General features: G+C 48.4%; 1 protein-coding gene across 3 annotated transcripts in view; it reads right to left on the reverse strand.

Moving 5' to 3' along the window:
- Nucleotides 1–16,463, reverse strand: part of LOC137372248 (hyccin 2-like) — a 58,554-nt gene extending 42,091 nt beyond the window's left edge. For 2 of the 3 annotated variants that reach the window (XM_068035935.1, XM_068035933.1), the window contains exons 1-4: nt 16,044–16,181; nt 5,825–5,900; nt 5,009–5,110; nt 4,040–4,219 (exon numbers count right to left, since the gene is read on the reverse strand). In XM_068035935.1, the coding sequence (XP_067892036.1) occupies nt 4,040–4,219; nt 5,009–5,110; nt 5,825–5,875 (333 nt within the window). In that variant the 5' untranslated portion in view covers nt 5,876–5,900; nt 16,044–16,181. Of the gene's footprint in view, nt 1–4,039; nt 4,220–5,008; nt 5,111–5,824; nt 5,901–16,043; nt 16,182–16,380 lie in introns of those variants that run through there. The other variant, XM_068035934.1, reaches the window with a different exon arrangement.

Below are 16,463 nucleotides of genomic sequence, written 5' to 3' on the forward strand. Positions count from 1 at the left end.
ATGATCACACTGGAGCTATAGGACACTGTAATGTACACTGACAGTATATATCCTGTTCACACTGGAGTTACAAGATACTGTACTGTAAACTGACAGTATATCCTGTTCACACTGGTGTTACAGGACACTGTACTGTACACTGACAGTATATCCTGTTCACACTGGAACTACAGGACACTGTACTGTACACTGACTGTATATATCCTGTTCACACTGGAGCTGCAGGACACTGTACTGTACACTGACTGTATATATCCTGTCCACTCTGGAGCAACAGGACACGGTACTGTACACTGACTGTTTATCCTGTCCACACTGGAGTTACAGGACACAGGTCTGTACATTGGCTGTATATCCTGTTCACACTGGAGTTACATTACACTGTACTGTACACTGACGGTATATCCTGCACAGACAAGCTACAGGACACTGTACTGCACACTGACAGTATATCCTGTTCACTTTGGTGTTACAGGACACTGTACTGTACACCTGTACACTGACTATGTCCTGTTCAAAATGGAGTTACATTACACTGGACTGTACACTGACAGTATATCTTGTCCACTCTGGAGCTTCAGGACACGGTACTGTACACTGACTGGATATCCTGTCCACACTGGATTTACAGGACACAGTTCTGTACACTGACTGTATATCCTGTTCACACAGGAGTTACATTACACTGTACTGTACACTGACAGTATATCCTGTACAGACAAGCTACAGGACACTGTACTGCACACTGACAGTATATCCTGTTCACTTTGGTGTTACAGGACACTGTACTGTACACTGACAGTATATCTTCTTCCACTGGAGTTACAGGACACAGTACTGTACACTGACAGTATATCCTGTTTACACTGGAGCTATAGGACACTGTACTGTACACTGACAATATATCCTGTTCACACTGGAGTAACAGGACACTATACTGTACACTGACTGTATATCCTGTTCACACTGGAGTTACAGGACACTGTACAGTACACTGACAGTATATCCTGTCCACTCTGGAGCTACAGGACACTGTGCTGTACACTGACTGTATATCCTGTCCACACTGGAGTAACAGGACACTGTACTGTACACTGACAATATATCTTGTTTACACTGGAGCTACAGGACACTGTAATGTATACTTAGTCTATGCTGTTTCCACTGGAGCTACAGGACACTGTAATGTAGACTGACAGTCTATCCTGTATCTCCAGGGTGAACAGGATATACTGTCCGTGCACAGTACAGTGTACCATAACTCTGGACACTGTACTATACACGGACTGTATATCCTGTCCACACTGGAGTTACAGGACACTGTACTGTACACTGACAGTATATCCTGTTCACACTGGAGTTACAGGATATGGTACTGTACACTGACAGTATATCCTGCCCACACTGGAGTTACAGGACACTGTACTGTACACTGACTGTATATCTTGTTCAGACTGGAGTTACAGGACACTGTAATGTGCACTGACAGTATATCCTGTTCACACTGGAGTTACAGGACACTGTACTGCACACAGACAGTATATCCCGTTCACACTGGAGTTACAGGACACTGTAATGTATACTGACAGTCTATCCTGTATCCTGTAACTCCAGGGTGAACAGGATATACTGTCAGTGCACAGTACAGTGTCCTGTAACTCCACTGTGAACAGTATATACAGTCAGTGTACAGTACAGTGTCCTGTAACTCCAGTGTGAACAGGATATACTGTCAGTGCACAGTACAGTGTACCATAACTCTGGACACTGTACTGTACACTGTATATCCTGTTCACACTGGAGTTACAGGACACTGTACTGTACACTGACTGTATATACTGTTCACAGTGGAGTTACAGGACACGGTTCTGTACACTGACTGTATATTCTGTCCACTCTGGAGCCACAGGACACGGTACAGTACACTGACTGTATATCCTGTCCACACTGGACTAACAGGAAACTGTAATGTACACTGACAGTATATCCTGTTTACACTGGTGCTACAGGAAACTGTACTGTACACTGACAGTGTATCCTGTTCACACTGGAATTACAGGACACTGTAATGTACACTGACTGTATATCCTGTCCACACTGGAGTTATAGGACACTTTATTGTACACTGACGGTATATCCTGTCCACACTGCAGTTACAGGATACTGTAATGCACACTGACTGTATATCCTGTTCACACTGGAGTTACAAAACACTGTACTGTACACTGACAGTATATCCTGTTCACACTGGAGTTACAGGACACTACTGTACACTGACAATATACCCTGTTCACACTGGAGCTACAGGACACTGTAATGTATACTGACAGTCTATCCTGTATCCTGTAACTCCAGGATGAACGGGATATACTGTCAGTGCACAGTACAGTGTACCATAACTCTGGACACTGTACTGTACACTGACTGTATATCCTGTCCACACTGGAGCTACAGGACACTGTAATGTACACTGACAATATGTCCTGTTCACACTGGAGTTACAGGACACTGTACTGTACACTGACTGTTTATCCTGTTCCCACTGGAGCTACAGGACACTGTAATGTACACTGACAATATGTCCTGTTCACACTGGAGCTACAGGACACTGTAATGTACACTGACAATATGTCCTGTTGACACTGGAGCTACAGGACATGGTACTGTACACTGACTGTATATCCTGTCCACACTGGAGTAACAGGACATGGTACTGTACACTGACTGTATATCCTGTTCACACTGGATATAGACACTGTACTGTACACTGACAGTATATCCTGTTCACACTGGAGCTACAGGACACTGTAATGTACACTGACAATATGTCCTGTTCACACTGGAGCTACAGGACACTGTAATGTACACTGACAATATGTCCTGTCCACACTGGAGCTACAGGACACTAATTTTCAGACCGTGAAGGTGCGAGAGGTTCATTTCTGTTGGTAATTAGGGATTGGCAACGAGGTGACAGCTGGTAAGCACACCCCATGAAGGATAGCGATGAATTTGAGGGGTGGGGGGTGGGGAGTTAACACCCTGCTGTGCAGGAGCAAGGTAACTGGACCCCCACTCATGAGATGTAGCCAAGGTTTCCCAGCGAGGGAACCGCACGCTCAAGACCCCGGATCACGTGGCTGCTAAGCCTTTCCCCTCCTGCAGGATTTGCAAGAAGTAGGAGCCAAATCTGATCAATGCCTGCCGTAGCTGAACGATTCACACCTGCCTTGGCATTACTCATACTGAGTCGCAGGTCCTGATAAAAGGGAAGGGGCCCCCGACCCCACATAAAACCCTAAATAGCAGCAAATTACAAGGGCACCTTGTTCCAGCCTACGCTGGGCGGGCACTGGCTGTTTATTCAGTGCTGAGCTCAAGAGGTGACATTCTATTAATATTTAATGATGTTAATTATTCAAGTGCTAACACTTTGTGTTTTGTTTGCCAATGCTCAGATATCACATTGTACACACTGTACAGCATCAATTTTGGATGATGATTTATATGGTGAGATTTAATATTTTGAGTGGCGTTTGAGGGGAATTCTAGTGATCTGTATTTCTGTTGGTTATTAAGTAGCGTGTATGTTAAAATGAACTTCATTCTGTGCACGTGTTCTAGGCCCACAGTTACCAGGCCTGGCTGTACCTACAGTGTCTCGCCCTACTGGGGAAACCTTTAGTCCCTCAATAGACTCCTTGTGCAGCTCCCACTTTTGATTCTCTTCCGGGCTTCAGGCTGTCATTGGAGTGGGGCCAGGCTGGATGGGAATCTGTTTTTAAATTATTTTTAATTCTTACTGGGAGCAGGGCCATGGCAAAGAGGAGGGACAGAGGAGAGGGGCTGGGCCATAGTGAATATGGGTTTTGGAGGGTTTCCACCACTATAAACATAGCACAAAAATCAAGAAAGGCAGGAATTGACAAAAAAAAGAGAAACAGCAAATACAGACACTCCGAATTTTAGTCTCCAATTGAAGTCCAGCCCTCTAGTACATTGACACACCTGGAGACAGACAGCCGGACGCAGGGCTTACCAGATTGTAAATTCCCAGTAGCAGAGCTTCAATGCAGCCATTGCTTTGTCTCTCTCTGCTTGCCGTGATGCACAGATATCCCCAGATCAACTCAGGCAAAAACTGCAGCGTAAACCTCTTCAGCCTCACCTCAGAGCTCCGATACAATTCGAACAGCTGGTGACAGACAGGCTCCAGTAACTGTGAACAGAGCAATGAGCAGGAAAACCATGACAGCTTCACGGACATCAAGACACAAAGTACAAGATGTGAAATGGTGTTGGGTGTGATTGCCCTCACTGTCTTGTCTTTATGCCAGCGAGGGCAACCAGTGAAGGTCCCTCTTACTCCCCGGCACATAGAATCATAGTGTGGTTACAGCACAAAAGGAGGCCATTTAGCCCATCCTGTCTGTGCTTGTTCTCTGTAAGAGCAACTCACCTCATCCCACTCCCCCGCCTTTTCCCCATAGCCCTACAATTTGTTTCTCTTCAGATAATTATCCAATTCCTTTTTGAAAGCCACATGATGCAATTGGATAAATGGTATAAGTATCCTCACCTGTGAAGTAATTTTAAATATCCCAAATTTTCCATGCAAAACGCAACTGCAACCTCTAAGGTAATGAGTTTCATTACACCAGTCATGCTCGATTCCATTCCAAAATTAGGCTAACGAAATGCATTAGTATCATGAATTAATGCGTTCCTTCTCGTCACTTAATGAGCTTGTTATTTAATTACTGGGAAATTTCCACAGCAAATAAAACCCAACAATCAGAAATGACAATTAACACAAGCAGGATAACTCCAGGAAGCTACAGTGCACACAACCAGATAACCTGCAGAACATTCCCCGCACCACCCAGGACCACTGCAGCACAGTAAGTGAGTGTCAGGATCTGGGCCCCTGTAGCCATTGCAGATTCATTACAGGCTGAGGGGCCCACCTCCCTGACCTGACAGCACACACTAGCTGCAGGTGCCTTACCTCGTTGTTGGGGTCCTGGATGACCTTGTAGAGAGCCGGCACTATATTTGTCTTCTGGTGGAGGGTTGCTGCATAATAGGATATCTGAGTTTCAGGTAAAGTCTGTAAAAGGCAGGGGGCAAAAGGGAGAGATTAGAAGATCTGCCAAAGTCTTAAGGACTACACAGTGAAAACAGACAACGTTGGGCATCAGCGCCATCGTGATCACATCAAAGCTCAGCTGCCCTCAGCGGAGGGGCCAGTGTCGGATTGTGTGTGTGGAGCTCAGCACTTCCAGAGTACAGAGTCTGAATTTAAACCACTGTCAACAATCCACATCTTCAGTATAATCACTGCCCAACAGGACTGGACACAGTCTTTGTGCTTGCAGCCGATGGTAGGGGGCTGAACTGGTATGAAAAGGAACAGCACCAAGCAGTCTTGGCATGCACCTGATGTAATGAGGCGCTGCCATCATTCCAGGAACACAATCTCAGAAACCATGTAGCATCCAATTGGATCAGCACATCAGGAGTGGAGTTGAGGAGATTGTGGGGGGTGGGGGTAAGAAAGGGGAAGGAGACTGTTTCCACCCAGGTGGAGGAGCAAAACCAATGGAAGCAGATGACGTGTGTGGGTGTGGGTATCTTGGTCGGCGTGTTTTCATGCGGCCTCCTGTGCTCATCCTGGAGTGGCTGAGAGCAGCGCAGATGCCTGGGAACATTCTGCCCAGAGATGTGCCGATTGGAAGCAGTCTGCCCAGATAAATATTGCCAGGACAATGGGGACAGCTCGGACAAAGTGGGGATGTTCCAGGCACATTCATAGCAACGTTACCTTGAACTGAGAGAGCCAATCCTCCACCACCCCAACGTCTGAGTCCAGCATCTTCTTACTGCTCACTTCCAGTTACCTGAGAAAAAAACATAAACTTCAATCACAATCTGCAGGAGCTTTGTGTTACGCACTGCTATATAAAAAAACTATAACAACACGGACACTAGGGAGTGGTACATCCAAGCTTGCTGACAACACTAAATTAGGTGGCACAATAGTGTAGATATACATACATACCAATGAATTAGAAGCAGGAGTAGGCCATTCGGCCGCTCGAGCCTGCTCCGCCATTCAATAAGATCATGGCTGATCTGTTTGTGTTTCGAATTCCACACTCCCAACTACCCCCGATAACCCTTGATTCCCTTGCCTAACAAGAATCTATCTACCTCCACCTTAAAAATATTCAATGACCCCGCCTGCACTAGCAAAGGGACATTAATTGATTATTTGAGTGGCCAAAACTGTGGCAGATGGAGCTCAATGTGAGGAAATATGAGGCCATTTACTTTGGACTTAGGAAAGAAAGATCAGTGTATTTTCTAAATGCTGAGAAGGTAGGAACTGTGGAGCAGCAGAGAGATTTAGAGATCCAAATACAGAAATCACTAAAAGCTAGTGGACAAGTACGAAATATAATTAAAAAGGCGAATGGAATGCAAGCCTTCATCTCAAATGGGTGGAAGTTATGTTACAATTATATGAAACTCTGGTCAGACCCCATCCGGAGTAACTGCATTCAGTTCCGGGCACTGCACCTCAGGAAGGATGTATTGGTCCTGGTGGGGGTGCAGTGCAGATACACCAGAATGATAGATCTAATTGAGGGGTTTAAGATAATTAAAGAATTTGATCGGGTAGAGAGAGAAACCATTTCCTCTGGTTGGGGTGTACAGAACAAGGGGGCAGAATCTTAAAGTGCGAGCCAGGCCATTCCGAGGTGATGTCAGGAAGCACTTCCTCACACAACGGGTGGTGGAAATCTGGAACTCTCTATCCCTCAAAAAGCTGTTGAGGCAAATTTCAAAATTCACATTGATAGACTATTAGACAAGCACATGGAACCAAGGTTGGAAAATGGATTTAAGATACAGATCAACCATGATCTCAATAAATAGCGGAACAGGCTTGAGGGGCTGAATGGCCTCCTCCTGTTCCTATAATCCTAGAAGGATTGCCAACTGGGAGGCTTGTAATCTCCATGGTAGGGAGGGGGTTTCAAACCTCCACCTCCACTGCTGAAACCAGCTTGGGCTCCTGCCAAATTAGCCACTGTGACTGTCAATCTAGTTATCCCTGCTGGCTTTATTACCCCAGCGAGAGTTGGCACCTGTGGAACCCATACCCCAGCGAGAGTCGGCACCTGTGGAACCCGTACCCCAGCGAGAGTTGGCACCTGTGGAACCTGTACCCCAGCGAGAGTTGGCACCTGTGAAACCCGTACCCCAGCGAGAGTTGGCACCTGTGGAACCCGTACCCCAGCGAGATTTGGCACCTGTGGAACCCGTACCCCAGCGAGAGTCGGCACCTGTGGAACCCGTACCCCAGCGAGAGTCGGCATCTGTGGAACCCGTACCCCAGTGAGAGTCGGCGCCTGTGGAACCCATACCCCAGCGAGAGTCGGCGCCTGTGGAACCCGTACCCCAGCGAGAGTCGGTGCCTGTGGAACCCATACCCCAGTGAGAGTCGGCGTCTGTGGAACCCGTACCCCAGCGAGAGTCAGCGCCTTTGGAACCCATACCCCAGCGAGAGTCGGCGCCTGTGGAACCCATACCCCAGCGAGAGTCGGCGCCTGTGGAACCCATACCCCAGCGAGAGTCGGTGCCTGTGGAACCCATACCCCAGCGAGAGTTGGCGTCTGTGGAACCCGTACCCCAGCGAGAGTTGGCGTCTGTGGAACCCGTACCCCAGCGAGAGTTGGCGTCTGTGGAACCCGTACCCCAGCGAGAGTTAGCGCCTTTGGAACCCGTACCCCAGCGAGAGTCGGCGCCTGTGGAACCCATACCCCAGTGAGAGTTGGCGTCTGTGGAACCCGTACCCCAGCGAGAGTTGGCGTCTGTGGAACCCGTACCCCAGCGAGAGTTGGCGCCTGTGGAACCCGTACCCCAGCGAGAGTCGGCGCCTGTGGAACCCGTACCCCAGCGAGAGTCGGTGCCTTTGGAACCCGTACCCCAGCGAGAGTCGGCACCTGTGGAACCCGTACCCCAGCGAGAGTTGGCGCCTGTGGAACCCATACCCCAGCGAGAGTCGGCGCTTACAAAAAAGAGAGGGAAGAAAATGGAGAAAACCAGTGAAGGGGTTGGGGAAACATATTGACTGCTGTAGAAAATTAATTCCATACAAAAGAAAAACAATCCAACAATCAGATGCCCTTGAACAATGAATTGATATGGGATCATTCACTGTACAGCATGAGCTAACACCAGGGTGTGTATGCTCATTCACAATACAGCGAGCCCAACAAGGCAACACAGCGCCCTTGTCTTGACTATACCTTCTGCTTTCCTCCTTTCCCACAAAATATGTCCTCCTCATCCCTTTATACTCAATACATTTCCTGTACATAAGCAGCACGACAGAAAGGGAAGCTATTGTAAGATACTGTATACTGGATAATGCTGCAAATTATATTGGCTGATCTCCCTAATGCTGCTTATAGCTAGTCTGAACTCAGGTTGTAAAGATTAGTTGTTAACTCCCTGTGCTCTAACTGTGCTGGGATCCATCAGAGAGTGGGGAAGATTTCAGTCTGCAGATCAGTGACTAGCTTTCTTTCTCTGAGATTCCTTTGCTCCTGTAACAAAGTGTGATATTCAGACAGTGTCCAGATAAACATTAGCTTTCTAATCGAACAGTTTCAGCCTCGAACACCAACCCCGTTACACATTTTTAAAAATGAAGAAGTTCAGCCAATCTCAGTTAGCTGATCTCACGTGCAATGGTACTGGTGCTTACAACTGGCCTCAGTGCTTCCAAAAAACGAACCTCGGAGAGGCAGAGCTATCAGAATATACGCACTCTCGCAGTATACTGGTACACAATGTGTTAGAAGCTGCTGACTCAGGGAGTTCAAGACAAGCTGGATCAGAAGAGCAATGCTCAAGCAGTTAACAATGTCCCTGATCCTCATGACATACAATGTCCCACAAACATACATACAAAATACACAGTGTGTGATTCTCACCACAACATGCACTGTTGGAGTGAGCTGGGTTCGAGTTTTCCACCAGTATCAGATCTGACAGTGGTCAGGGGAGTTGCTGCTAATGATCAGAGGCGTGGTTGGAGCAGATGATCTGAACGATCATGCTCTCCAGCTGCAGTTGAAAGCCTGTTGCTGTGCGCAGACACTGGGCACGATTGAGGCCTTGAGATACACAGTAGCAGAGCCACAGCTCAGTGTGCTATCCACACACACTACCCTTTACCAGTTGCCAGGGTCAGTCAGACGTCCTCGGAGGGGAGACTACAACCATGCCAGGAAGCAGAAAGTGACAGCACCTCTGGCAGGTATGAGACACAACTCCTAAAATTGCACCATCCAACAGAACCTGCTGTGAAAGAAGCTCCACTCTGCTGGAAATTGGAGTCTATCTTTACACAGACAGCACCTCCCAGAAATAAAAAATACCCTCTTATTCTGGTTTCAGCTAAACAATTTTAAAAGTAGTGATTAGAATTAAGGATCATATTATTATTTTCTTTCAATCCTCCTGATTTATTCATTATTCACATATAATTTTACATCCTGCAATAAACATAATGTTATTTTTAGCCTGTGCTATATGCTCTGACAGCATGCTTTTATTTAAATGGTCTGGAGTCTACTATGACATCAATAGTAGAAGGGATTATTGCCTGCGGAAGATGACTTTTGCACTGAACATGAGCTAAAAGCACCGGGACGGAGCCCAGATTGTAACAATCTCAATAACAGACCTAACATGCAAGTGCCTCCTGAGACAATATAAACAGGAAGTTAGGCAGGTCTAATGTACAGGAGTAAGTTGGTAGTAGGGAGTTGGCAGAACATTGCTGTACATGGGACTGCAGGAGGAAGAACTAAGGCTGCTAAAATGCACAAAATAGAGGTAAAGGATTGTATAAATAAAATATTGGGAGAAGCAGAGGGGGAACACTAAGAAACTCCACCGTTTCCCTAACAGAAGCATGGCCTAGTGGGCAAAAGTCTCTGTTGAGCCAGCTGATTCCAGGCAGGACAAGGCAACAATTGGCCTCCACATCCCAGGATTAGAGATGGGTTCCTCCACCTGGTCACTATCCCGCTGGAAGGCTGTGTGTTGTAGACTGAGAGGAGAGCATGCTCAGTGGTGATGCCTCTCATAAAACAGCCATCCAACACACAGCATCGAGGCTCACACATGAAGAATGGTCACTTCGCAGAAAGACCTAGGCGTCTGATGCACCCAAGAGTTAGCGCCTTCAGGGGAGGGGTGGAGGTACAGTGGAATTTCATTTTTAAAATTTTTCCACATACTAGTGCTCCACCTTTGAAACCTTTCCCCAAGGCAAGAAAATGTATAAACCAGAAAATCCTATAAGCAAAAAGCACAAAGAAACCCCAAATGTACAGACCGGAAACACTAACTCACTTCCCCCACCGCCCACCCCCCCCAGAAAAAAACTATCCTTAAATTGCACACCCAGTACACTGGAGATTCTGCCTTGTCCACCATCTATACTGACTGAACATTGCAGAAACGGTCAAACAAGGGCATGTGAGACAGGATTCCGTGCACTCACAGCTCAGCTTCTAACCTAACCTGTGTTTCCGCATCCAATGTGCCTGTGACTGCAGCATATCATTGAGCAATCCAACACCAGATGACGTGGATATAGTTCAGAGTGCCAACTTCAGCTGCCAACCCGCCAATAATTACATGGATCCTGCATTAGTGCCCAAGCATTACAGTAGGAGAGAAGGATCAGAAATCCCATCAATTGAGCAAGGCTGCTGCAGTGGAGAGGGCACTGCGAGATCCAAAAATATCTCTGGCACAAAGACAGACAGAGGACACACTGGGCAATGATCAACACTCCACAGAGTGTAAGGGCGAATGCCTGGGAGGTTGTCCATCCCTGAGGAGACCTGTCATCTCAGCTGCACCACTTAGTCTTAAGCTCCCAACATCAGAAAACATTTATTATTTCACTCTCAACCCACACAGAAATCAGTCTGAATTCCCAATTTCAATGAAATGTTTGAAGTTGAGCGTTGAACAGCTTGGTAACTGAATACCTTTCCAGTACAGCTACAACACTGGCAGCTACCCAGCAATGTGGAAAATTGCCCAGGTATGTCCTGAACACAAAAAGCAGGACAAATCCAATCCAGCCAATTACTGCCCTATCAGTCTACTCTCAATCATCAGCAAAGTGATGGAAGGGGTCATTAACAGTGCTATCAAGTGGCACTTGCTTAGCAATAACCTTCTCACTGACACTCAGTTTGGGTTCCGCCAGGGCCACTCAGCTCCTAACCTCATTACAGCCTTGGTCCAAACATGGACAAAAGAGCTGAACTCAAGAGGTGAGGCGACTGCCTTTGATATCAAGGCAGCATTTGACCGAGTATGGCATCAAGGAGCCCTAGCAAAACTGGAATCAATGGGAATCAGGGAGAAAACTCTCCACTGGTTGGAGTCATGTCTAGCGCAAAGGAAGATGGTTGTGGTTGTTGGAGGTCACTCATCTCAGTCCCAAGACATTGCGACAGGAGCTCTTCAGGATAGAGCCCTCGGCCCAACCATCTTCAGCTGCTTCATCAATGACCTTCCTTCAATCATAAGGTCAGAAGTGGGGATGTTCGCTGATGATTGCACAACGTTCAGCACCATTTGCAACTCCACAGATACTGAAGCAGCCCATGTCCATATGCAGCAAAACCTGGGCAACATCCAGGCTTGGGGTGATAAGTGGCAAGTAATATTCGTGCCACACAAGTGCCAGGCAATGACCATTTCAAACACAAGAGAATCTAACCATCTCCCCTTGATGTTCAATTACATTAACATCACTGAATCTCCCACTGTCAACATCCTGGGGGTTACCACTGACCAGAAACTGAACTGTACCAGCCATATAAATACTGGGGCTACAAGAGCAGGTCAGAGGCTGGGATTTCTGCGGCGGGTAACTCACCTCCTGACTCCCCAAAGCCTGTCCACCATCTACAAGGCACAAGTCAGGGGTGTGATGGAATACTCTCCACTTGCCTGGATGAGTGCAGCTCCAACAACACTCAAGAAGGTCCACACCATCCAGGACAAAGCAGCCTACTTGATTGGCACCCCATCCACAAACATTCACCCCATCCACCACCTTCAACATTCACTCCCTTCACTATTGATGCACAATGGCAACAGTGTGTACCATCTACAAGATGCAATGTAGCACCTCACCAAAGCTTCTTAGCGTCTACTAAACCAGTGACCTCTACCGCCTAGAAGGACAAAGGCAGCAGATGCATGGGAACACCACCATCTGCAAATTCCCCTCCAAGTCACACACCATCCTGACTTGGAACTATATCGCCGTTCCTTCACTGTTGCTGGGTCAAAATCCTGGAACTCCCTTCCTAGCAGCACAGTTGGTGCACCTGTATAGACTGCAACAATTCAAGAAGGCAGCTCACCACCACCTTCTCAATGGCAATTAGGAATGGGCAATAAATGCTGGCCTGGCCAGCGATGCCCACATCCCACGAATGCATAAAAAAATGTCAATTCCAATCCCTGCTTTCAGACCATAACTGCAAGTGGAGGGAAGGGGGAACAGGAAGGAGGAAATTTGGAGCAAACCCACTATTCAATACTCTGCAGCCTTTCTAGGGATTTTCAAGGACGCATAAAAACCTCCAAAGTACAGCCAGCTCCCTCACTACAAGAATTAACCTGTGCAACTCTACAAGCAAGAGTGCAGCACAATTCTGGAATGAATACAAGCACAGGCGCCAGGAATGTGTAGGTAACAGCAAGTCATGGGCAGGTAGCACTATCCCTTGGACACAGTGTCTGTGGAAGTGACCTCTGCTACAGCCTCACTGCCCAGGCCCCCAAATGGGAATCAATGCATCACCTTGAATGTGCAGCAGACTGTGAGAACACTGCGTGCGACTCAGACAATGCAGAATTAAAAATATAATTAAATACATACATGTCAGCTCACGGTCACACACGGAAGGCACAGAACATGCTAACTGAAAAGGGATCGGACAGATAGCAGGAAACTTATGAACTGTCAAAAAACACACAAATGATAACAGACACACTGCACACGGGATAACAGATCCACCCACACGGGATAACAGACCCACCCAGACGCGCACACGGGATAACAGACCCACCCACATGCGCACACGGGATTACAGACGCACCCACACATGCCCACAGGATTACAGATGCACCCACACGCGCACACGGGATTACATACCCACCCACACGCGCACACGGGATTACATACCCACCCACACACGCACACGGGATTACATACCCACCCACAGGTGCACATGGGATTACAGACCCACCCACATGCGTACACGGGATTACAGACCCACCCAGACGTGCACACGGGATTACAGACACACCCATACGCGCACAAAGTATTACAGACCCACCCACACACACAAAGGATTAGACCCACACACACACACACAATTGTAGACCTGCCGCAACCACCCCCCCAACACACTCAGAATTACAGACACACACAAACACACGTGCGCAGGATTACAGACACACACAAACACACGTGCGTAGGATTACAGACACACACAAACACACGTGCGCAGGATTACAGACACACACAAACACATGCGCAGGATTACAGACACACAAACACACGGGTGCTGGATTACAGACACACACAAACACACGTGCGCAGGATTACAGACACACACAAACACACGTGCGCAGGATTACAGACACACACAAACACACGTGCGCAGGATTACAGACACACACAAACACATGCGCAGGATTACAGACACACACAAACACATGCGCAGGATTACAGACACACACAAACACACGGGCGCTGGATTACAGACGCACACAAACACATGCGCAGGATTACAGACACACACAAACACACAGGCGCCAGATAACAGACACGCGCGCACGCAGGATTACAGACATACACACAGACACAGAATTACAGACCCAAACACACACAGGATTACAGACACACACAGGATTAGAGACAGACACACACACACAAACACAGGATGACCGACACACACACACACACACACAGGATGACCGACACACACACACACACACACACACACACAGGATGACCGACACACACACACACACACACACACACAGGATGACCGACACACACACACACACACAGGATGACCGACACACACACACACACACACACACACAGGATGACCGACACACACACACACACACAGGATGACCGACACACACACACACACACACAGGATGACCGACACACACACACACACACACACAGGATGACCGACACACACACACACACACACACGATGACCGACACACACAGGATGACAGACACACACACACACAGGATGACAGACACACACACACACAGGATGACAGACACACACACACACAGGATGACAGTCTCACACACACACACAGGATGACAGTCTCACACACACACACAGGATGACAGTCTCACACACACACACAGGATGACAGTCTCACACACACACACAGGATGACAGTCTCACACACACACACAGGATGACAGACACACACACAGGATGACAGACACACACACACACAGGATGACAGACACACACACACACAGGATGACAGACACACACACACACAGGATGACAGACACACACACACACAGGATGACAGTCACACACACACACACAGGATGACAGTCACACACACACACACAGGATGACAGTCACACACACACACACAGGATGACAGTCACACACACACACACAGGATGACAGTCACACACACACACACAGGATGACAGACACACACACACACAGGATGACAGACACACACACACACAGGATGACAGACACACACACACAATGACAGACACACACACACACAGGATGACAGACACACACACACAGGATGACAGACACACACACACAGGATGACAGACACACAGACACACACACACAGGATGACAGACACACAGATACACACACACAGGATGACAGACACACAGACACACACACACAGGATGACAGACACACACACACACACACACAGGATGACAGACACACACACACACACAGGATGACAGACACACACACACACACACAGGATGACAGACACACAGACACACACACACACGATGACAGACACGCACACACGCAGGATGACAGACACGCACACACGCAGGATGACAGACACGCACACACGCAGGATGACCGACACGCACACACGCAGGATGACAGACACACACACACACACAGGATGACAGACACACACACACACACACAGGATGACAGACACACCCACACACAGGATGACAGACACACCCACACGCAGGATGACAGTCTCACACACACACGCAGGATGACAGACACGCACACACGCAGGATGACAGACACGCACACACGCAGGATGACAGACACGCACACACGCAGGATGACAGACACGCACACACGCAGGATGACAGACACGCACACACGCAGGATGACAGTCACGCACACACACAGGATGACAGACACACACACACAGGATGACAGACACACACACACAGGATGACAGACACACACACACAGGATGACAGACACACACACACAGGATGACAGACACACACACACACAGGATGACAGACACACACACACACAGGATGACAGACACACACACACACAGGATGACAGACACACACACACACAGGATGACAGACACACACACACACAGGATGACAGACACACACACACAGGATGACAGACACACACACACACAGGATGACAGACACACACACACACAGGATGACAGACACACACAGGATGACAGACACACACAGGATGACAGTCTCACACACACGGGATGACAGTCTCACACACACGGGATGATAGTTCCCACGCCGTATTACTATCAATTCTGTATTCCCTGTTCTCTCACTCTCTGTCCTTGTGTCTCTGGGTCTTAGCCCAGACCTGGGCCCTTTCCGCTACCTATTGCGCCTATGTCCTCCCTTCCCCCGGTTGGGCCCCGGATCGCACCTGTGCGGCCGGCCGTGTGGTTCCCCCACTGTGGGCCGTCAGTGCTCAGGCTCGGCGTAGCACCCGCTCCAGGCGGATGGCTGCATTCCTCGCGCTCAATAACATCCAGGAGCCGGGCTCCTTCCCTTCCCCTCCCCCTCACCCTCACCGGACCCCGCTCCATCCGCCTCTCCCATTGGTCCGCGACCCGCCGCCATCCGCGCGGCCGATTGGCTCACGGTGGGAGTGTCACACTCTAACTGGGCCGGCTGGAATCCAGCCGGTGTCGCACTCTAAACAGTCCGGGATCCAGGGTGTCACGGTGTTTGCTGATTGCTGTGGGCTCTAAGCTGCTTACAGCTGCTTTCTTCCGGCTTTCCGGTCCCCTCCATGGCTGCAGAAAGCGGCCTGCAGCTTCTCTACCGCGTTTCCCAGAGGCTG

This window comes from Heterodontus francisci, chromosome 7 (assembly GCF_036365525.1).
Source record: "Heterodontus francisci isolate sHetFra1 chromosome 7, sHetFra1.hap1, whole genome shotgun sequence".
Classification (NCBI taxonomy): domain Eukaryota; kingdom Metazoa; phylum Chordata; class Chondrichthyes; order Heterodontiformes; family Heterodontidae; genus Heterodontus; species Heterodontus francisci.